Source organism: Pimephales promelas, chromosome 8, assembly GCF_988280905.1.
Source record: "Pimephales promelas chromosome 8, fPimPro1.hap1.1, whole genome shotgun sequence".
Taxonomy (NCBI): Eukaryota; Metazoa; Chordata; class Actinopteri; order Cypriniformes; family Leuciscidae; genus Pimephales; species Pimephales promelas.
In genome coordinates, this window is record NC_142776.1 from 5,629,061 (window position 1) to 5,653,176 (window position 24,116).

Genomic DNA, 24,116 nt, shown 5'->3' on the forward strand with positions numbered 1-24,116 from the left:
AAAAAACTGAAACAGGAAGTGCTTCTGGACCAGTGTTGTTTACATCTTGCAAAATGGTCTATAGCCAAATTATTTAACGTCTACTCTAGACAAAATTATTTGTCCTGACATCAGCATCAAATATTATAGTGCTCATGATAACTTTTGTTAACTCTACAATAAGTAAATCCACTTTTCAAAAGTTCTAACAGAAAATTGTAAAGATGGCTGTGCGCTTCTCTGGCGAATAAACATTCATCAGCTTGCTGACAATTCTGGAATTTTAGTCAAATATAGGCTGTTCTTGCTGTGAGTAAAACATACAACATGCTTCAAATGATTATTCATATATGTACTGTAAATATGCACCATTTTAAGGACTAGAGAGTAGCCAAAGCCAAGATGTAACAATGTCATTTTTCTTATAAACAATTATACATTTTAACTGTATGGAAAAGATCTGCTTTTGATGAAATCATGTTTTGAGCTAAATGAACAGATGATAATTATTTTCAGATATGTAATACTTCTTTATTTGACTCAATAAGTACACTTGTAAAACAAATCAATTTAGTTGTGACCATGCAAACATCATTCTCATTCTATTTTTTTTTTTTTCATTTGTATAATCCAACAATCTCACATCCTTTACAAACTGAGTAAAACAGGCAAACACAAAAAGATTCAAGTAGACATACTGGTCAATCAAACTTTTGGACGCGTGTCCACTGTACACATACATGTCCCTTATTTTAACATTTTCCCAAACCAGAAAAACAAACACTGTTTGGTATTGCAAAATGGTTTTCAGTCAAATAACATTCAGATGTTGCTCCTCTTAGGTCACTTCATTGGCTACTATAGTCAGTTTTTCTAATAAGTCCACCATATTGTGATGATAATAAACTGTAGGGTGAAACAAGTTCCCAATTTCATCAGAATGGATTAAAACATTACAATTGCTGGTAAAGTTCTGTGATGTTCTTAAATGGGTTCACTGACCATCAGACACAAGAGGAGGAGGAGGAGACCTGTTGGAGAGGATGAAGATGAATGGAAACAGACAGAGGTTATGTTCAGAATAGAATACTAGCTTATTGCTAAATGAATACTGCGCAATATGCTGTACAAGTAAAGCTCAAACGACTTTTGTTTTCTTTTTGAGTGAACGCAAAGTTTCTCGGAGGAATAAACTAATTATTCGAAGGAATAATTGCGCATATTGTTGGTTTTGCAGCTATATTAAATGTTTTATCTTAAGAACATTTTTGTTTGCTTTCATACAATTTACAAATTTGATGCTGTGTTGAGTTCTCTTTATGTCGGGTTTTGTTTCATGAACGACATCTATTTTGAATGCACATTTTGGCCCTGATGTGTTTTGGTTGATCGGATCACAAGTGGACGACACAAAATTAAGGTGTAAACAGGGTCTGAATCACTTTGAGCTTGTCCACTTTCGACCACTTCCAGAGTCGAAAACGCATTAGAACGGATTGCTTTCGTAGTGTAAACATTAATGTGGTCGAATGCGTTCAAAAAACCGTCTACTCTCCGTCTATTGACCTAACGCGTTAACATTATGGGAAGTGCTCTAGCCAGACGGGATTTAAACTTTGTCGGCTAAAGACTCAAGTTTGGTTTGAAGATGAAAAACGTACCAAGCACAATGTTCTCTCGCCATTCCTGATTCGGCGTCATCTTGCGGCTGTCAGAGCGGAAACGAAAGCTGCTACTCTTTGTATATTTTTCCGTCATCTCCGGAGGTGTTCAAATGTAAATTGTGCTTTTAAATGTAAAAAAATGTAAATTGAGTTTATTTCGTCCATTAGATTGAAAGATCTGAAAAAAAAACCATACATTTACCTGCCTATAGACTCTCCCCTCAAAGAAATCAGGTCAGGAGTAGTTGAAAGTGGACAAAAGAGGCGGATTAAAACACCAGGTGTAAACAGGAATATGTCCCCCTCATTTACTTGTGATCCGATTGACCAAAACGCATCTTAATACCAGGTGTAAACAGAGCCTTTGAGAAATGTAGTAGTAACAGAGTAGTCTAATTGAAGAGAATTGGCACTGGTTACTTCCGGGTTCTGGACTGGCTGCAGTAACGCGTCTCTGTCCATGCGGGGGCGCTCGCGGTCGAGTGCAGAATGAATGGGAGTCAATGGCGTTTCACCCCCAGAAATCCACTTTTCTCAGGATGTAATTTTTTGTCAAGTAATTTGAAAGTTGCATTCAAAAGGGGGGGCTAAGAAAATACACTCAGCTGAAAATTGCATTTTTAAGTTCACTTATCTGTTCTAAAAATTTGTTCAAGAATGTGATGGCGTCACACAATAGCACAATGCTAGCGTGTTCCGGCCAACAACGGCCTAACCTGTTAGAAATTAAAAGGGCATAAGTACTCGTTCATTCGACCTTTGGCCTATAATCTATATTGAACTTGCGGAATCAACAATAAAATCTATGTTGATTTAACGACAAGCAGGTGAAAGAGACACATTTAGCCGTTTAGCCATAGACTCCCATTCATTCTGCACTCGCCCGTGATCACCTCCAGTGGAATTCTAATGGAACTGCAACCAAGGTGATGCACAATGGGGCTAATAGGAAGTGCCAAGGCTCTCCGTTAGACGGGCTCTGGTAGTAAGCAGTATATTATACTGCAGACATGCTAAGAGTAGTGTTATTCTGAACATAACCAGAGAGCAAGGCATCACCACCTCACCACCTGACTGCTGTAGTCCTCCGTCACCCCAGCTAACTCCATCTCCTCCTCCGCATCCTTTCGTTCGCCGTCCTCCTGTTGCTGAATCTGTGAGGTTTTCTGTTGCTTCATTCTCCTGCGCTGCTCTCGTTTCCTCTCCCTCTCCTCCTGCCGCTCCTGATGGTGGCAGTACTGCACGCGGCGTGAGAAAAGCTCCCTGGCGTACTCGTACAGCTGCACGTCTAGCGCATTGAGCTCCTCTATGCGCCTCCGGGTGGACGTCCCCACCGTGACCCCGGCCGCACGGGTCCCGTTAATCTGAGTGAAGGCGGCGATGAAGTGCAAGCCGAACATCCTCTCAAAAAGGAACTGCGTTTTGCGCTGGAACTCAGTCAGGCCGAAAAAGGCCATTCGCCGCAGGTTGCGCTTGGCGCTGCTGAGGAGCAGTTCGGCGCGCCGTTCTTCGCTCATGGAGGACAGGTTGTAGCAGCCCACCAGGCTGAGATCGGCCAGCATGCGAGTCTGCCGGTTGTTGGCCAGGTTTGAGGGGCAGACCATGAACTCCTCGAGGGACACGCCGGTCCAGTCCTCGCTGCTGTAGCAGGACGGCAGCTCGTCTGGGGTGGCAGGACGCCCGTCGCACATGTGAAGCGCCGTCTTCCACGTTGCTCCGCGCTGCACGTGCTTCCACTCGCTCAGGTAACGCGACACGGGGTCCCGCAGCAGCGTGATGTAGTAGAAGTTCCTGGGAAGAGAACACATGAGGCATCTAGAATAAAAACGTAAATGATGACAGAAACTACACTCCTAAGGATGTAGACCTCACAGTTTTGTGCTGTAAGTCAGGGGGTTTTCAAACCTTTTGAAGAAATATAATGATTTGCTGGGAGGGACCCTCTGCTATTTATTATCATTCATAGGATTGGGGTCAGTAAGATTTTTTTTTTTTAAAGGAAAGTAAAAAAGAAATGAACACTTTTATTTAACAAGGATGCATTAAAGGAGTAGTTCACTTTTTAAAAAAACTTTTGCTTATAATTTAAATTTACTCACCCCCATGTCATCCAAAATGTCCATGTCTTTCTTTTTTCAGTTGAGAAGAAATTAAGGTTTTTGACATGTAATGGACTTCAATGAATGGACCTCAACCATTTCAAGGTCCAAATGACAGTTTCAGTGCAGCTTCAAAGGGCTTCGACAGCAGACGATGAATAAGGGTCTTATCTAGCGAAACGATTGGTCATTTAAAAAATAAATAAACATTTTATAAGCACAAATGCTCGCCTTGCTCTGTTCTGTGATGCGCGTTCGTGACTCTCCTGTTCGAACTCGTTCATCAAAATGAACACATTTTTTTCCGAGTCACGAGTCACGAAATGACTCGAAAAAAGATTCGTTCATATTCCGTTTTCATCAAAAACAATAATTTCTTTTCGACTGAAGAAAGAAATACGTGGACATCTTGAATGACATGGGGGTGAGTAAATTATCAGCAAAAGTTTTTTTTTTTTTTTTTTTAAAGTGAACTACTCCTTTAAACTGATCAAATGAAGACATTTTTATGATAAAAGTTTCCACAAAAAATATTAATCAGCACAATTGTTTTCAACATTATAATAATTATTGTTTCGGCAAATCAGCATATCCGAATGATTTCTGAAGGATCATGTGACACTGAAGACTGCAGTAATGATGCTGAAAATTCAGCTTTGGATCACAGGAATAAATTACATATATTCAAAGAAAGCTGTTCTTTTAAATTGTTATAATATTTCACAATATTACTGTTTATTTTTTTTTTATCAAATAAAGGAAGCCTTGGTGGACATAATAGACTTCTTCAAAAAACATAAAAAATATTTTACCACTATTTTGAGAAGAAAAATTTGTTTACATCTAAATTGTACCATTTATTTACAATTTTGTACAATTGTACAAAAAAAAATCTAAATTGTAAATCTAACTTTTGAATGGTAGTGTAAATAATAACATACACATCACATGCATATGATATATATATATATATATATATATATATATATTAGGATTACAATTATAAATGTGTGTGAAATATTATCTGGAAAATATTTTTATTTTTATTATCTGGAAAATATTATATATTTTTTCCACCCACCACCATTACAGTATAGTGCCTGAAGAGAAATAATTTTTGACTGTGAATAGAAAAAATATATATTTACAATAAATCTCATGACTTCCACCCAGTCTTCATAAAACAGAGCAAACAATAATTATCAAATTATGTAAATTGCAACATTTTATTTTCTAACTTTTAATATGTTTTGCTGAAACTTTCCGCAGACCCGTTATATCACCCCAGTTTAAAAAACAATTGTTATTTAGTTTTAGGATGTTTACACATTTTATACATTCTCCAATGGCCTTTTTGATAAAAAAAAAATAAGTGGAAAAACAACAGAGCGTCAGAGCGCCAACAATGTTTAGGCAGTGTTACTGAAAAACAAGACAAAGATGCTGATTAAAAATAGCATTTTTGGCAGCGTTCCTCATTAAAATGACCATTAGCATAGCATTTCTTGCTAATTATATCAGTACAACAAATCCTTCAGACAGAGAAACCTTCTCACATACTTAATTACGACAGCCTGGTTCTAACCACATTATATTCCCGGTCATTGTTTTGCCAAGTAAGACATGGATCAACATTCCTGTCCCAAAATGTAGTCCTTACTCAATCCCTAGTCCCTAAACCTAACCTAGTGAATAGCACTGATGTTTAAGTACTTCACCCAGGTTGTCTCTAAACTTGTCTCTCAAATCTGATTGGTTGATTGAAAAGTTGATCGAGGATCAACAAACATGTGGTACTTGGTGAAATCACGTTCACCTTATATTCCCATAGTCTGAATGTAGATGAGAAAGGATACAGGTGATAGCCAAGAAATGTCATTTAATATTTCACAGTCTCAAAGAGAAAACAAGTTTACAAGCTGATATTTATCTGGAAATGAGAAAAACAACCCAGATAAAACATCCAATTTTCTATCTCGGCAATGAGGTCGCTGTGCGCTCAGAATAGCGCGCTCATGCCGGAGTGAACGCGCTGTGAGACGTGGTCTGCTCATTGTCACCGAGTTCCTCATCATTTGTCTCATTTCCTCTTGCTGGGATTGTTACCTCCTGCGTGAGGAGCACATTATTTCCAATCAGCTCAATGAGAGGAGCGCCACTGACACATGGACACAAATCATCAACGAGAATTTAGAAAAACAACATTCATTTACATCCAATTTGAGCAAATATTGTCTCATGCAAAAACGAGCGCTGAAAAGAGAGCGGTCTTGGGTATGAATTTCACATTTTGGCTTGCAGGGTGCAGTTAAAATTTCTGGGTAAAGGGATATGTTGGGATGTGATGTCATGCTTGGAAACTGGTCTAAGATCTATCGAGTGATCTGCCACATCACGGTCAAATTACGGGCCAGAATGTCATACTGGCTATGGCATTATAATGCAGTGAAATCAATAACACTCCACTAAGGTAATCCATCTGCTCTTCAGCACTGACCTATTGGAGAAGCACTGTCAAATGCTAACCCGCTCAATACAGTCAAGCCGAGCAGGATATGATATGATAATGAAGGTCAGATCGCTGATCAGGCTGCTCAGAGGTCAGTCTGTAACTGCATGAAGCAAGTACTCAAAAAAAAATAATTCAAAGGGATAGTTCTATCATTTACTCCCTCATGCCATCCATGATGCATTAACTTTCGTTCTTCAGATAAACACAATAGGAAAAATGGTAACGCTTTCTTTTACAGTCCAGTTACCCATGTAAATACTATGTACTTATTTTAGTAACTACAATTACTGTAGTACTAACCCTGAACCTACCCCTGTTCCATGTACTTACCTTATATTAGCCAGTACTTTCTAGGTATACTGTAAGTACTGTACTGTAAAAGGAAGCGTTACCGGAAAAATTATCTTCACAACACACTTACATTTATGTCAAGCTGAACTTGGGAACGCACCCAGGACAGGTGGCTAGAAACGATGGTTTATAGTTAAAAGAGTGTAAAATATTAGTAATTTTCTTTTTTTCTATCCTTTGCTTTTATAACAGGGATGGCATGAGGGTGAGTAAATAATGAGAGAATTTCATTTCTGTGAGAACAATCTCTTTAAAAAGTTTTCCTTTTAATTAAGTTTTCAACAAAAAGAACATTTTGAAATGGATTTGGGCTGTTGTTTTTGAAGTGTAACCCCAGATAGCACAAGTCTATTTGATGCGATTTAAGAGTGTTTGCTCATCTGCAATAAGTCTATAGGACGTTTCCTCTCAGCAGTGTTGTAGTCGAGACCAGCTCACTCGAGTCCGAGTCGAGACCGAGACCATAGAGAGTCGAGTCCGAGTCGAGACCGAGACCAAAGACAGTCGAGTCCAAGTCGAGACCGAGACCAGAGAGAGTCGAGTCCGAGTCGAGACCGAGACCATAGAGAGTCGAGTCCGAGTCGAGACCGAGACCAAAGACAGTCGAGTCCAAGTCGAGACCGGGACCAAAGACAGTCGAGTCCAAGTCGAGACCGAGACCAGAGAGAGTCGAGTCCGAGTCGAGACCGAGACCAAAGAGAGTCGAGTCCGAGTCGAGACCGAGACCAAAGACAGTCGAGTCCGAGTCGAGACCGAGACCATAGAGAGTCGAGTCCGAGTCGAGACCGAGACCAAAGAGAGTCGAGTCCGAGTCGAGACCGAGACCAAAGACAGTCGAGTCCAAGTCGAGACCGAGACCAGAGAGAGTCGAGTCCGAGTCGAGACCGAGACCATAGAGAGTCGAGTCCGAGTCGAGACCGAGACCAAAGAGAGTCGAGTCCGAGTCGAGACCGAGACCAAAGACAGTCGAGTCCAAGTCGAGACCGAGACCAGAGAGGTTGGATAACCTAAGGTTGGGTCTCAAAACTTAAAGACTTAAAGATGTCTTCAAGAATATGTAAAATATTTGGTGGTAACAATAAAATTGGCACCATACTCAAACAGTAAACCAAATATACCATGGAATCATGTACACTGTAATGGTAAAAAAGCCACATAGTGGTGTAAAAGTAATTTTATGATATGACAATTTTTACAATCAGTAAGTGCTCTTTCACAGAACATTACTGCACGAATTCTGTGTGGCTCTTGTATGCAAACTGAATTAGGGATGATAATGCAGACATTTTCAATACATAGTTGAGCTAGAGGCTCCACATCACATCTGACCTGGGTCTTGCTGCATTTGTGCGCCGCAGACGTTATAGTCTCAAGTCATGCGCAGTTGCGCACAAGAAACTCAGCAATCATTGGACGTTTCAATCAAACAACAATTTAAAGAAATATTGACATACAGTAATAATCATGACATATTTTGAATGGGACTCGAGTGGACTTGGGAATAAGTCCGAGTCCCGACTCCCAATATGTTCGAGTACGAGTCAATTCCGAGTCAAAATGCACACGAGTCCATGACAAGACCGAGTCCATTAAAATATGGACTCGAGACCGAGTCTCGAGTGCACAACACTGCCTCTCAGATGTCAAATAGACGTTTAATGTAATGATTTAGAATGTATGTTAAACTGACATCTTATAAACGTCTATTTGACATCTGACGGGAGACGTCCTATAGACGTATTGCAGATGAGCAAACACTCTTAAAAATACGTCTTCCAGATGTAAAAATCACATCAAATAGGCTTGTGCTATCTGGGGAAGCATTAGGTGTGTTTGACTCGAAGTGGCGCTGCACAGACCGATCGGTGCATGACAACAAAGTACAGTGAAAGTGATAAGAGAGCAAACGGTTTTGTCGTTTTGGTACTGTAAATGCTTTGGATGTCATACAAAGATCGGTCTGTGCAGCGCCTCTTCAAGTCAAACACACCTATCGAGAAAGGTCACATGTGAACAAAACGTTTGCCAATTTCTCATTAAAGTAGTGGTTTTATCATTTATTCATTGTTAGAGTGTGTAGGCTTTTTTAAAGTGTGTCCCATGAACAGCTCTTATGATATGTTAACACAGCCCACAGTACCACAGCTCAAAACCTGAAAGAGTTTAAAGCCGAGCACATCTAGAAATGTGTATTTATATTTAAAATAGACATTTCCATCCATGACTTCTAAGATTTCCATTTATTTTCCAGGCCTTGAAGTTTTCTGTGACTGCGGGAGCCCTTTAAAAGCATGACAGAGCGAGAGAAAGAAAAATTTCCAATCTATTAAAACAGAGTGAAAGCTTCCTCCCCATCTCCACGGAGGTGTGCTAATTAATCTCGTGAAATTGTTTTTTAAGCGCACTATTTAATTACTCAGTTCAGAGTCTATTAGTGTTGCTCAGAGGAAGGCAGTCTCTTCTCATTACTGATATACAATCAATGACAGTAATACTTTCTATCCGGCTGGCAGACTAGCAGATTACAGGAATGCATCACTATAATGAACTTCATCAATTCATTGAACGTCCACTGATAAACTTATACAATATTTTTAGTAAAAACACACATATATATATATGAAACTTGTGCTATTTGTCACACGTTTAGCTGTGAATATTTCTCAGGGCAGCTTTATGTTTTTAATTTCTGTATACAGTTCATTGAACACACAATGACCGCATGGGGCATGTTGTCACAATGTATGAGGTAGTTCGTCCATTAAAATTAAGAATTCATTCCAAGAGGCAATCTTCTCTCTCTTGTCTTGATGCCAACAAGGAAGTGACTTAAGAGCATTCCTTTTTACATATAAATCATACATTTGTGGTCTATATAAAGCAAAACTGCAATGCTTGGGTCTGAATTCCTCATTATTATAGCTTCACATGCCCCTTTTCTACCCCTTTTCTGATGTGCATCTGAGAGGAACTCATTTTGAAGCGGTCTCTTTAAATAAAAAGGAGATGTGTCATACCCCGCCCGCTCTCCAGGTTGCAGAGTTCACGGTCAGTTCAACTCCACCCCGTTCGGCCATTTTTGTAGTTTTAGAGATACACGATTATATAAAGTTAAAGAACATTTTTATTCACACGTTAACAAAATGTCAACAACGGAAGATTTGTCCATCATCTTACATGTTCGAGCCAGAGCGAGCGAGATGAAAAAGACGACGACGAACCTGCAGAACAACCTCTTCATATGGATGTATTGCAATGGTATGTAACTACTGTGTTATAAGTGAAAGTCGATTATTTCTCTTGTTAAAACAAGCACACTAACAAGATAAATGACTACGGTCTCATCTTACCACTAAAAATCTGTATTGATAATATGATACGTTTAGAAAAGCATCAGAAAACACAGCAGCTAAATGTTCATTGATGAAACTTAGGAACAATAATACTGCAGACGTGTAACGTTACTTCAAAACAAAAACAAAGAAAGACAAAGGTACTCCTAAACCATGACCACCATGTGTTTTACGAAAGTAAACTACTTTATTTTTATTAACGATATTTACAGCTTATCGAAATGCTCTGTTCGTCATCTCCAAAACTAGAAGGAATTTACCCCTCATTCAGACGAAGTTGATCGGCAAACCCTTCTTTATACTGGCGGAGGTTGTTGAAGTGGGAATCCTTGAAGTGCTTCAGGTCACTACATCCAACAACCGAACATTTTGACTTGCCCTCTCGTAACTTCTGCATCATTGAGCTTGGACTACAAAATCAGAGCGAGAAATAATAATAGCGGATTGCTTGAAGTGTTGGGCCGGTAGTCAATGTCCTTATTTGTCAGTTCCGCTGCAAATACTGTGACGTAATAACGTAAAAAACGTAAATAATTTAGTACTTTAGTACTTAATGTGCTCGCACTTTAGGTTTGAATGCAAATTCGTCAGGAATGAGTAAAATTATGAGCAACCTTTCAACCTGCCAAGCTGGCGAGTAGGAGTGACTGTGATACACGCCACTGCTGAAATCCAATCCACCAACAATAGGCGGGTGTTACAGTGACTCCAAACACAATGTTACAGAAAATCTTCATAAATTTGGTGTGGACGAGGTGACAGCTATACCCTCGCAGCATAACAAATCATAATTAATTCCAATACTGTATATATTCAAAATTCTATAAACATGTGTGAGTTTGCCATTGATTGACACTGAATAATTCAGAGTGATTTCAAAACTGAGAGGCAGAGAACATTTCAGAGGTCCATTAGTTTGTGCAGGCCTAATTGAGTGGTCCATTGCAGATGCTAATTTGGTTAGTGAGAAAAAAAGGTCTGTATGTGTGTGGTGGCTGAGAGAGCGGCTAGCACATTAGACCACTTACTTAAATGACCAGAGGAGTGAGGGATAATGTGTTCTCTGCCTCCTGTACAGCTAAAACACCCACTAATATCAAATGAATTGAATTACTGAGGAAGCAGAGTGCAAGATGCCAGCTCCGTTTTTACGCTAACGCTAACTGAAACATAATAGACGTCTAATAGCAAGTAACCTCTTGGATAAATTATTGCAAAAGAAGTAGTGCATGGAAAAGATCATATCAGTCTTATTAATACTGTATATCATTATAGTATTTATTAATATTTGTTTTAATTTTAGTTAAGTTTTTAAAATGGTATTAGGTGGGGTTTTTTATATTCCTATTTAGCTTAATTTATTTTTATTTCAGATTTAGTCATTTTAGCACTGCAATTTATACTTATTTTATTTCAGATAGTCGTTAGCTTTATTTCAATTAATGAAAATTATTTTTAATAGTTTTAGTTTTATTACACAATAACAACACTGCATATAGGCCTAATATGTTCCAAAATTACATGTTACCAGCTTAGATTAATTAATGCATAGATTGATTCAAACCAATAACTCGTAAGTTCACAGCTTATGTTTTAGTTTTTTACTTTTTTTTAAGTCAGCATGAAACTGAAGTTGTGATCACTTTTCTTCCGAAATATATCCGAGTGAAATGGCTTATTGAAACAATAACAAATGTTCAAGTTCCATTGGGAATTGATTGTATCGTTGAATCGTATTGGTCAATCTCATGTGAGTGACAGGTTGCCCCACCCTCGCGCCAATACACACATCATCAGAGAAGAGATGTCACTGCAATAGGGAACGTTATTTTGATTAAATACTACGAGGGCACATGGATTAAAAAAACAAATGAATCATGTCCACAGATAAATCATTAATAACGAACACTGCGATATTCCCCCCCAAAACAATAATTGTGACTTTAAACAATTTGTTTAAAAGAACTGGGTAAAAAGAGCAATCCAGCAAAGATGTAGAAAACACTGTCCGATATTTTAGTGTAGCATTTTCCATATGAAGCATCAAAGAACTGTTAATGGAAACAAAGACACCAGGTGGCATTTCTTTTTGTAATTTTTCTAAATATGGACTAGTTTTCAGTTCCAGATCGGCTACAGATATGTAAACTAAAACCTTTAATAAAAAACGAAATGATACTGTTCTAATCTTCACCGGCCCCTGCTGATGTCATCGCACAGGGACAGCTGCCATTCTGTAGATAAATGTATCACAAGAACACGGTTACCTAACGCAGAACACAAGATGTCATTGCTATCTCTGGCATTTGATAATTTGTGATATCTGTTTGTCAATTATTCATAGGATAGATAATATATCAAAAGAACCACAGGCCATATGAATATTTCTGATGAGATATACAGGTCATAAAATGACATTTCTAGTTCATCTGTGTGGTTTATTGATAGAGAAACATACAATCCCGCAGTCATATACTTACATACTGTGTCTTGCTTGAACCCCAACAGTAAGATGAGCCAAAAAGTGTTAGTATAAATTTTGATTAAAGGCTAAAGAGGTTTTTTATTAAGAGGTTTTTATTATTTTGAATGACATGTATCACGCTTGATAAGATGCTTATTTGAATAATACTCTGTAAATAGTACATTTTTCTTTCACATTGACTTAAAATCAACGATGTTCACCATTCAAAACTGAATAGAGTGACTTAAATTCAAAGACAGACAGACACAGCCAGTCACAGACAGACAAACAGACAGACAGATAGACACACACAAACACAGACAGACAGACAACCAGACAAACACACACACAAACGCAGACAGACAAACACACACACAAACACAGACAGACAGTCACAGACAGACAAACACAGACAGAGAGACAGACAAACACAGACAGACAGACAACCAGACAAACACACAAACAGACAAACACACACACACACACACACACACACACACACAAACACAGACAGACAGCCACACAGTCAGACGGATAGACACACAAACGCAGACAGACAAACACACACACAAACACAGACAGAAAGACACAGCTAGTCACAGACACACACAGACAAACAGACAGACACACACACACACACACACACACACACACACACACACACACACAGACAGACGGACGGATAGACACACAAACACAGACACACACAAACGCAGACAGACAAACACACACACAAACACAGACAGACAGTCACAGACAGACAAACACAGACAGACAGTCACAGACAGACAAACACAGACAGAGAGACAGACAAACACAGACAGACAGACAACCAGACAAACACACAAACAGACACACACACACACACACACACACACACACACACACACACACACACACAAACACAGACAGACAGCCACACAGTCAGACGGATAGACACACAAACGCAGACAGACAAACACACACACAAACACAGACAGAAAGACACAGCCAGTCACAGACACACACAGACAAACAGACAGACACACACACACACACACACACACACACACACAGACAGACGGACGGATAGACACACAAACACAGACAGACAGACACACACAAACGCAGACAGACAAACACACACACAAACACAGACAGACAGGCACAGCCAGTCACAGACACAGACAGACAGATAGGCAGACAGACAGACAGACAGACAGACAGACAAACACAGACAGACAGCCACACAGACAGACGGATAGACACACAAATGCAGACAGAGACACACACAAATGCAGACAAACACACACAGACAAATGGATAGACACACAAACACAGACAGACAGACACACAAACGCAGACAAACACACACACACACACACACACACACACACACACACACACAAACACAGACAGACAGACACAGCCAGTCACAGACATAGACAGACAGACAAACAGACAGACAGACAGACAGACAGACACACAAACAGACAGACAGACAAACACACACACAAACACAGACAGACAGACAGACACACACACACACACACACACACAAACGCAGACAGACAAACACACACACAAACACACAGACAGACAGACACAGACAGTCACAGACACAGACAGACAGACACACAAACAGACAGACAGACAGACAAACACACACACAAACACAGACAAACACAGACAGACAAACACACACACAAACACAGACAGACAGACACAGCCAGTCACAGACACAGACAGACAGACAAACACAGACAGACAGACAGACACAGACAGACAGACCCACAAACACAGACAGACAGACACACAGATAGACAGACCCACAAACACAGACAGACAGACACACAGATAGACAGACCCACAAACACAGACAGACAGACACACAGATAGACAGACCCACAAACACAGACAGACAGACAGACACACAGACAGATGGATAGACACACAAACACAGACAGACACACACACAGAAAGGCAGAATCACACACACACACACACACACACACACACAACACAGACAGAAAGATAGACACACAAACACAGAAAGACAGAGAGACAGTCAGACAGACACAGGCAAACACAGACAGATTAAAAAGAGAGCCCATTCTTAAATTATGAATTTTTGCACACCGCTGATATAAAAATAAATGCAAAAAAGAAGCAGTCCTACAATACAGCACAAGGATCTTTCAAGGCTGGTCCAAGAACAGCAGTAACAAACCCTAACACATGTTAAGCCATTTCCTGTTGAGGAACAATTTATCACAATTGGTCGCTTGACCTAATCAGCATTTCACCTCAGTCTGACGCACACACTGGGTTTATCGACCAGGGCGAGTGTCGACTAAACTCGATGCTTTGTCTCTTTGCATCAGGAGCGGAGCACCACAGAAAATCGATAAGTGCCAAAACAATTTTATTTCATTACCATTTAGACCAGCAGCGTAATTAAAGAGCAGGTTCCATATGCTTACGTTAGCATACTTCCAACATGCCCTTCTAAAGCAACGAGCATCCCTGAGAAAATCAGCCACGTTTAAGGCGGCCACACGGTTCATTTAAGGATAGCTTTCAGAAGCAACATCTGCTTTGGTGCTTCGTGCTCCACTGGGTTAACATTAACTGATGATTTTAATATCTTCTGTTTCACTAAGCAGGGTGTTTGCTTGAATGGAAAACAGTTTCACAGCACATTTAAAATGCTCTAATGGTCCACTTTAGTGGAGAGTATTGCAAAAGGGACCTTAAAGGGATAGTTCATCCTAAAAAGAAACGACTGTCATTATTTAGTCAAGTTGTTCCAAACCCGTATGACTTTCTTGCCTTTAAGGAACTGTTCAACTTTTCAATGCAATTATAATAAATGAGGAATGAGGACTTAAAGCTTCAAAAATAACACAATAAAAGAATCAATAGTTAGTCCATATGACTTATTATAGGGCCCTTTTTATATTTTTACAAACTTTTTTTTTTTCATTTCATTTTGTTTGGATTAAATTTTAATGATTCAATTAAATATTAAATTATATAATCAAATTAATTTATAAGTGATTTTTGTGTTGCCTGTTTTCATTTTTATGATTTACTACAAATGTATCATCAGAAATGTTGGTAATCAAGAGAATGCATACAACTTTAACAATTGAATCCTTATAACATGTAATCAAATGAAATCTAAACAACTGCTTTACTTTTTTTTGGCAAACAAAGTATAGTTTAAATCAAAACGTACGAAATATTGCGTGATATTCCCTACGACAGTGCTGTTTTTCTATTTCCTCTACCAGCATAATCGGAAAGTGCGCATTACTTTCATAGCATTTTCACTTAAGGAAAGCAGATGGCAGATTTTGCAGTCATCAGGCATGCGGCAGCTCTAGTCATATCATCAATTGCAGAGGCTGTGGCAGGAACAGCTTGCCATTTCCATACAGACGGAAAAGCATGTACGCCTCACAGGCCGTTTCTGTCTCGATGTGCTGAGTCATCGGCCGCTCGCTGCCGTTATCGCCACTGCTTCAGGCTTTTGCATCAAAAGAGAATGGGTGTAGATGGAGAAAATATATAAAAGGCTGAAAATCAAAGCTATAGACAACTCTGTCATCCTGGATTCCCCCCTGTAGTCAATAATTGTATCCCTTAAAACTCATCTTTGATCACAAAAATTACATATGTAAATGTTTTTCCCTTTTATGCAAGTAACTTTAAATGCAAGTGTACACCACTGCCTCATTGAGTCTACGCGGTTCTATGAATATGCTAATTAGCCCCGTCTCCACTCACTCGCACCAGCTCAGATCCACTCGTTGACGTGACTGGTTATAAGGTAGTTTGTTCTATCTATCTATCTATCTATCTATCTATCTATACGTACATTCTTAAAGGGATACTCCACTTTTTTTTGGAAATAGGCTCATTTTACCACTCCCCCCAGAGTTAAACAGTTGGGTTTTACCGTTTTCGAATGTATTCAGCCGATTTTTTGATATTTAGAAGAATATCAGTAACCAGAAAGTTTCTGGTCTGAATGACTTCCATAGTATATTTTTTCGTACTATGGAAGTCAATGAGACCAGAAACTGTCTGGTTACTGATATTCTTCTAAATAAAAAAAAAATAAAAAATCGTCTGAATGGATTTGAAAATAGTAAAACCCAACTGTTTAACTCTGGGGGAGTGGTAAATTGAGCCTATTTCCAAAAAAATAAAAATAAAATCCCTTTAAAAATAAAGTTTCTCTATTGGCACTGATGGTTCCATGAAGAACCTTTAACATCCATGGAACCGTTCCATTGCACAAAATGTTCTATTTGGAGCTAACCAAATTGTGTGGTCTGCATGCTATTCGTTCTCTGCTCAATTCAAATTCAGGAATTCAAAAGGCATTCCCTGTTCAGAATAGTGCACAACACTGCCAGCTAATCATTACAATTGTGTATGATTCTGTTACTATGTATTAGTACAAATCAATCTCCGGTTTCACAGATTAGTCCCAGACTAAAATGCAAATTTGAGCTGTTTCAACTGAAAGTAACTTGCACCGACATATCTTAAAATATGTCACTGCCATTGTTTTGTCTCAAAATGCACATCAGTAATATTGTTTTTCTAAGGCACGTTTTTAAAAGCTATTTAAATGTCTCTAATTGAACTAAGGCCTAATCCTGGCATAATCTGACACCGTCTTGTCTGTGAAACCAGGCCTATGTGTATCATCAAACTGTATTCATCAAGCAACTGGTGTTGATTCCCGCCTCCATCTAGAGATCCATTCTCTATCTCATCATCCAATTGGTTCTGGTGTGATTGCAGTTGCAGTCTGCAGCATTCCTTGAAAGAGCCATCATATATCAAAAGTGATTTTGCATTGTGATTTTCATTATGAAAACCCAACAAACTCAGGATGAATTTCCACTACACGTCGTCTAACCATATTCATTTTCCACAAAACAGCATGAAGGACAAGACAGTGATTGTTAATTATTGCAATCAAACCGATGGCAGCCTGTCACCTATTCGCCAACAAGAGTTGCTTAGTAGCCAATTAGAGCCCTGCTGACTTGATAGCACACAGCATTATACACTTTACAGGCACACTGTAAACCTAACATTTTACCATCAATTTACAGTATTCAATGTCAGTTTTAACATTTTTAGTTCTGAAATGAAAAATCTGCCATTATTTACTCAATCTTGTGTCTTTTCAAATGTTTATGGTCCTTTGTAAAGCTTGACAGACATTACTACTGTAATAACCACCAATGTAAGGAAAAGTGATGGAAAAACATTCTTCTTGAAAATAACAGCATATTAGTTAAAAAATTAATTGGGAAAAATGTATCTTTAAGTATTGTTTATCTAACCTTTAGCAACTAAGATAATCACCAAACGATACCAAATCAGAAAGAGAGCCGATGGAAGATGGAAGTCTTCACGACATTCGCCCAAACACTATTATCGACATGTCATCTTGCCCGTCATCTGCCGTGTTTGTTTACTCTGAAATCACATTTGAGTTGATTTTGATTTTGCCAGATTTCCTGTGTTCAGAGTCAGGAATCTGGTTGTTTGTGAATGGAATCTGTTAGTGTGTGGTGTACTTTCATTGTCACATTAGTGTGGCACTCCACACACTATCATTTTTTATTGTATTGTTTGTGGTCTCACATATTTAGAAAATCTGACATGATCTAAACATTTTTTTTAGTGTGGGTCCGCCTTAACAGACTGCAATGTTCTTAACAAGCCACTCAAAACAAATTCTATGTTTATATCTAATAAATAATTAACTGTAGTCTCATCCATTCAATATTATGTGTACACTCTCAGAAAAAAAAGGTACAAAAGCTGTCACTGGGACTGTACAGGCTGCATATTGGTACCTTAGTGGTACATTAGCACCATATTAGCACCTGAAATGTACATATTAGCACCTAAAATGTACATATTAGTACCTAAAATGTACATATTACCTCATGAAATATTAGCTCATAAAATGGACATATTAGCAACTAAAATGTACATATTAGGACCTAAAATGGACAAATCAGCTCTTGAAATTGACATAATAGCACCTAAAATGTACATACTAGGACCTAAAATGGACAAAAGTTTATCTTTTGAAAAGGTACAGCCCCAGGGACAGCTTTTGTGCCTTTTTTCTGAGAGTCAAGAGTACCAAAAAAACTGCTAAAAACAATTTCAAGATAACTAGACTAAAAGCTATAGAAGCTTGTTTTCACCACTGAATATATATATATATATATATATATATATATATATATATATATATATATATATATATATATATATTATTTTTAGGCCTGGTTTCTAGTTTTAGGCCTGGTTTCACAGACAGGGCTTAGTTTAAGCCAGGATTAGACCTTAGTTCAATTAGGACCTAAGTAGATTTTATAAATGTGCCTTTTGTGGTGTGCATCTTGAGACAAAACAATTCATTTTTATCATCCTCTTCTTCTGAAAGATATAAATTCACAATTGCAAGTTATAAAGTCAGAATTGTGACATTCAACTTGCAAATGTGAGGAAAAAAGTCAGAATTGTGAGATATAAACTTATAAATGTGAGGGGAAAAAGTCTGATATGTTTTTTAATGTGAGATAAAAAGTCGCAATTACCTCACGACTAGCAAATTCCAGAGAGAAGTGACACAGGCAGACACTATGTCAGCATTACAGCTCTGACACTTTTCCTCTGACTTTCCTACTACCGGTAGATGCTTTTTGAGTAGAAGTTTAAAACTAATCTAAAAGAGGACAAAAGTCAATACAACTGCCGGAGATCAGGACTAAAAGAAATCAAGCCTGCGGTCCCAACGACACAATGTAGGAAGGCAAAAGTACAGAAATCTTCAACCTCCAAGGCAACAACAGATTTGTAATTTGCTGCGAGATCACAGGCTTCGCGGCCTGCTTTAGGTGAATAATTCCACATTCACACTGATCTGAGACTCCTGAAAAGCTGATTGAGGAATTCTCAGGAAACGGGGATATTTGAGTCCCCATGACTGATTACTGCTATAATCTGCGCTTGACAGCTGACAATCAGTTTAGTGTGTAAAGCAAAATACATTATAGAATAAAACGTTCATTTCATTATTAAATTATATTCTGAATGAAAAACAAACATCAAATTTGGATTCACAATTACGCAGTTATTACCCAATTACCCTCTTGTGGCGAAAAAAAAATCATACATATTGTGCCTTTAAGCAGCAAAACTGCATTGATAATAATCAGAAATGTTTTTTGAGCATCAAATCATCATTTTAGAATGATTTCTGAAGAATCATGTGACACTGAAGACTGGAGTAATGATGGTGAAAATTCAGCTTTACCATCACAGGAATAGATTAATTTAAAATATATTCAGATATAAAACGGTTATTTTAAATTGTAATAATTATACTTCACAACATTACTGTTTTTGTGTTTTTGACCAAAGAAATGCAGTCTTGGTGAGAATAAGAGATGTCTTTTAAACGCATTTGGCTTATACTGAAATGAAAATATAATTAAATCTCATTTCTAATATTTCTGAAATGCAAATAATATGTTCTGAATGGACTGACAGAAATGGATCTTGGTCTTTGACCCTGCACTTTCTGTTCAACCCTGTTATGCACTGATCCTCAACCCCATTCAAACCCAAAGCATTTTAATCGTAACAGCACTGGCAAAAATATAGTGCTCCAATGTCGATGACAATTACAGCTCCAGTACTTTGGGCCTGAAATTTCAACTGTATCCCTAAAAGGAAAAAATAAAAATTTTACAGAGCAAATAGTGACTCAATTAGACTGTGATATGGTCTGCTATCTTTCTTGTTTACGGTGTATCTGTATACTTTAGTTTTGTTATTTGTTGTTTGTTAACAAGCAACTAAGTCTCATAAAGTGGCCACTATTCATATGATACCACTTTGTTCGCCACAGAAACAGGTTAAAAAAGCAAAGATTGCTGTCATTCCTCCTATATGTGTCAAACGTATTTTGATAATGAGCAGCTAATGAGGGAACATAAGACACTGCACAAGAAAAAATGTGCTCTAACACAAGCTAACATAAGAAGATAAAGGGCAGATAAGGGCAACACTTGTTCACTCATTTAGCTCATTTGTGCTTTGATAAGAGGTTTGCTTTGATCAGTTTTCATTACGTATGAGCTGCAGACAAGACGCCCCACTGTGATCACATGGAAAAGCACACCGTCTACTCTTCGCTATAGCTCAAAGTCATGTGGTCGAAAATATATGCTTGTGTCAGCATTTTGACCTAAAAGGTTTACTACAAGAGGAGTAAACAAAAAAATAAAGAAATTCAAGAATGGGGCAAAGCCCAAGCAAAATGATTAAAAATAACCTAAAACAATAAATGTCGGATTTGAAAGTCGGCATGAAACGGAAGTTACGATCTTCCATATTGTGAAATATATTCAAGGGAAACGGCTTCTGGAACTAGAAAAAATGTGAATGTAAATTTTGTCCATGGGGAACAGAATGCAACAGTTGGGTTGCGGAAGTTAAAACTCCATTCATTTTCTCCATAAATTGATTTTGAACGATAACTTCAAAACCTTTAAAGACAGACCAACTGTGAGCTACGAGGTTGTTAATCCATCCATGGCATTCGCTTCTGTTGAAGCCGTCAGCCGGCATTATTTTTAGATAATAATCAAGTTTAACAGGAATTCCAGGTGAAAAACTACACTACCCATGATGCTGTAAAGAAAATTACACCAGAGAGTCAAAAAAAGTAGCACGCTCCAAAATACTGAAATGTTTGTATAAATATGCATATTTTGCAATAAATTTAAAATGTATTGTTTTTAAACATATAATCAATATTTATAAATTCATAGTTTTATATTTGTGCATCATTTTTAATTCGATTATGCTGTTCGCAATGCTTCATATGAGATTGTAGTTCTTTCCTTCACTAAAACCGTTTACTACACAGTCTTGTACTTTTGTCTTTTTGTCCGATTTTCTAATACATTTTTGCTTCAAATCAAAGTTTGTAGTGTTGTGATTCACCTCGTGGCTTTGTTCAGGGTTTATAACTCTACTCTTTACAGGGGAACTTGGCATCTCTAGTCATTTCTTTGCTGATTTTCGCTTTTGTTGTCACATGTTTTCAAATTCTCATTGAACTATCCCTGCCATAAAGAAACTCACTTCATTTAAAGCGCAAATTTAAGGCACCTTCCTCCCGCTTTCTACCGATGCTTATGTGCATTTGTTATTACAGGGCTGCAAACTCTCACGCAATTGAGCCAATTCTCACGCTCTCACGCTACACCCCCGATTTCTCACACTAAAGTGTCAACCCAGTCGGCAAAATACCTGAAAGATAAGTTTATCTATAAATCCAGCAGTTGAGCAACTCGTGATCGACTAGTTTTACCACAAATTAGTTAAAATATCCTCTAATCTAGAGCGATCTTGCCTGCGAGACAGATGTTGAGCTACTGACGCAAAACCAGGACTGGAGTCAAAGCACGTTCCTGTCTGCACTCGAAGCGTTCTGTTATCACTCCGATTACATCCACTACGGGTCTCATTCACAGGAAAAACTGCTCCGTGTTCAATCGATTTTAAAAGATAATCTTATGTTTTACTGACTGCTCCCCCGACAAAATAATTTTGTCCTTATATACACTTGCAAGAAATAAATCATTGAGCTTTTATTTAGGTAACCAAAATAAATTATTCAGATAACCATGCTGATCGCGTGAGCAAAGTGCACACGTTTCTCTAAAACACCCAGCACAAACAGAATGCCTATTCTTAAATAACCTTTGTGCTCTTTTATGGAGGCAAAAAGCCATATCATGGTTTCGTTTTTTAGTTCACTGGCAAAATATAATGCTAGAGACATTTTACATCTCATATGTTCGGCAAAAGGCGGATTCGAACTCAGGTCCGAGCGCATCAAAAGCTCTTTCACGAACTACACACTTTACGATCTACGCCACTGTAGCTGTTCCGTGACAGGCATGTTTTTGCTATAAAGACAGGCACTAAAGGCGGCTTTAGTGCAAATACAGGCTATGCTCCAGGCTATGCTTTAAAAAAGACTATTTTAAAATAATTAATGAAAAAAAAAAACAGCGCTATATTGATATAACCAAAAAGAACCAGCGATATATTGATTGGATGGTTGTTGTTTGCTATTGGTGGATCTCATGTGAGTGACAGGTTGCCCCGCCTTCACGCCAGTAAACACGTCATCAGAAAAGAGATTATATGAGATGAGATGTCATTGCAAGAGGGAGGGGAAGTTAATTTCCATTTAAAGATTATGAGGAGGGCACATGAATAAAAAAATAATAATAATAAAAAGGTGAGCATGGATAAATCATTTATAATAAATACCGCAATTTTCCATTAAAAACAAGAATTATCCATTTTGATTTCATGATGACTTTAAGGAAAATGCTAGCCTTTGATCCGTCCTTTACATTGTGCAGATTGTGGTTGAAGTTTGCACTGATGTTTAGAAGTAAATAACTGTCTGGATGAATTATTCTGGCTCAGGTATCGTCATGAGACTCTGAGAGCTGTACTGAAGTGCCTGTCACACTGTGACGGATGAAATGCTCATGTTCAATGCCACCAGGGCCCCAAAGTAAACAGTCTGTGCTCGAATCTAAATTTCCACTCAGACGTTTGACACTTCATGCTTTCATGACCTTGTTTGGTTTAATAATGTATTTCTTATTTATTTACTCGTGTTATGAAGCAGTTATCGCTGCAGGACTTCAGCAATCGCTCACTAGGGAGCTGTCACAAGCAAAACACAAGGGCCAACACAAGAGCACTTAAATTTGAAATTATTCAGGTACAAATATATAAAAAAGGAAGGGACAGCGATTAAAAGTATCAATCATTCATCTGTCTAGTTCATTTGGACAACTACATTAACTTTTAAGTTATCATGGAAACATTTCGGTAACACTTTGTTTCGATGTTCCACTTTTACTAACTATAAGTAATGTTGCAACTACATGTTAACTAACTCTAGTTAGAGTATTAGTAGCGTAACACTTTGCTAACACTTTATTTTGATGCTTCCTGAACAGGCAATCCACTGACTATATATTTTGAGCTCTTTTGAAAAGCCTGCATTACAGATTGACAGGTTCCCAAAACAATCCATTCCAAAATGCATCACACATACAGTTTTGATGGATCCTTCTGAAATATAGTTAAAGCATCAGATGCTAAACATTCAGGAACAACACTCGGGGCCAGATTTACTTACAGGATAAAACACGCAGTGAAAAAATGGCGCTGAAAAGGCGTGGACAGAGTTATTTTTGCCCAAACCCAACCGTTGACCCCTTTATTGCATCATGCTCATTTTTCTGATTACACACACACACTCAAAAAAATGATGGGTTGTTTCAACCCATGTTTGGGTCAAATATGGAAAAAACGAACCATTGACCACTTTATTACATCATGCTCGTTTTTCTGATTACACACACACTCTAAAAAATGATGGGTTGTTTCAACCCATGTTTGGGTCAAATATGGACAAACCCAACCGTTGACCCCTTTATTATATCATGCTCATTTTTCTGATTACACACACACACTCAAAAAAATGATGGGTTGTTTCAACCCATGTTTGGGTCAAATATGGACGAACCCAACTGTTGACCACTTTATTACATCATGCTC

General features: G+C 38.1%; 1 protein-coding gene across 3 annotated transcripts in view; it reads right to left on the reverse strand.

The window, feature by feature from the left end:
• Positions 1–485: 485 nt before the first annotated feature.
• Positions 486–24,116, reverse strand: part of hs6st3a (heparan sulfate 6-O-sulfotransferase 3a) — a 36,853-nt gene continuing 13,222 nt past the window's right edge. Inside the window, exons 2-3 of one of the 3 annotated variants that reach the window (XM_089133789.1) lie at positions 2,711–3,434; positions 486–1,010 (exon numbers count right to left, since the gene is read on the reverse strand). In XM_089133789.1, coding sequence (XP_088989915.1) covers positions 984–1,010; positions 2,711–3,434 — 751 coding nt within the window. In that variant the 3' untranslated portion in view covers positions 486–983. Of the gene's footprint in view, positions 3,435–24,116 lie in introns of all 3 variants that reach the window. The other 2 variants (XM_089133787.1, XM_089133790.1) reach the window with 2 other exon arrangements.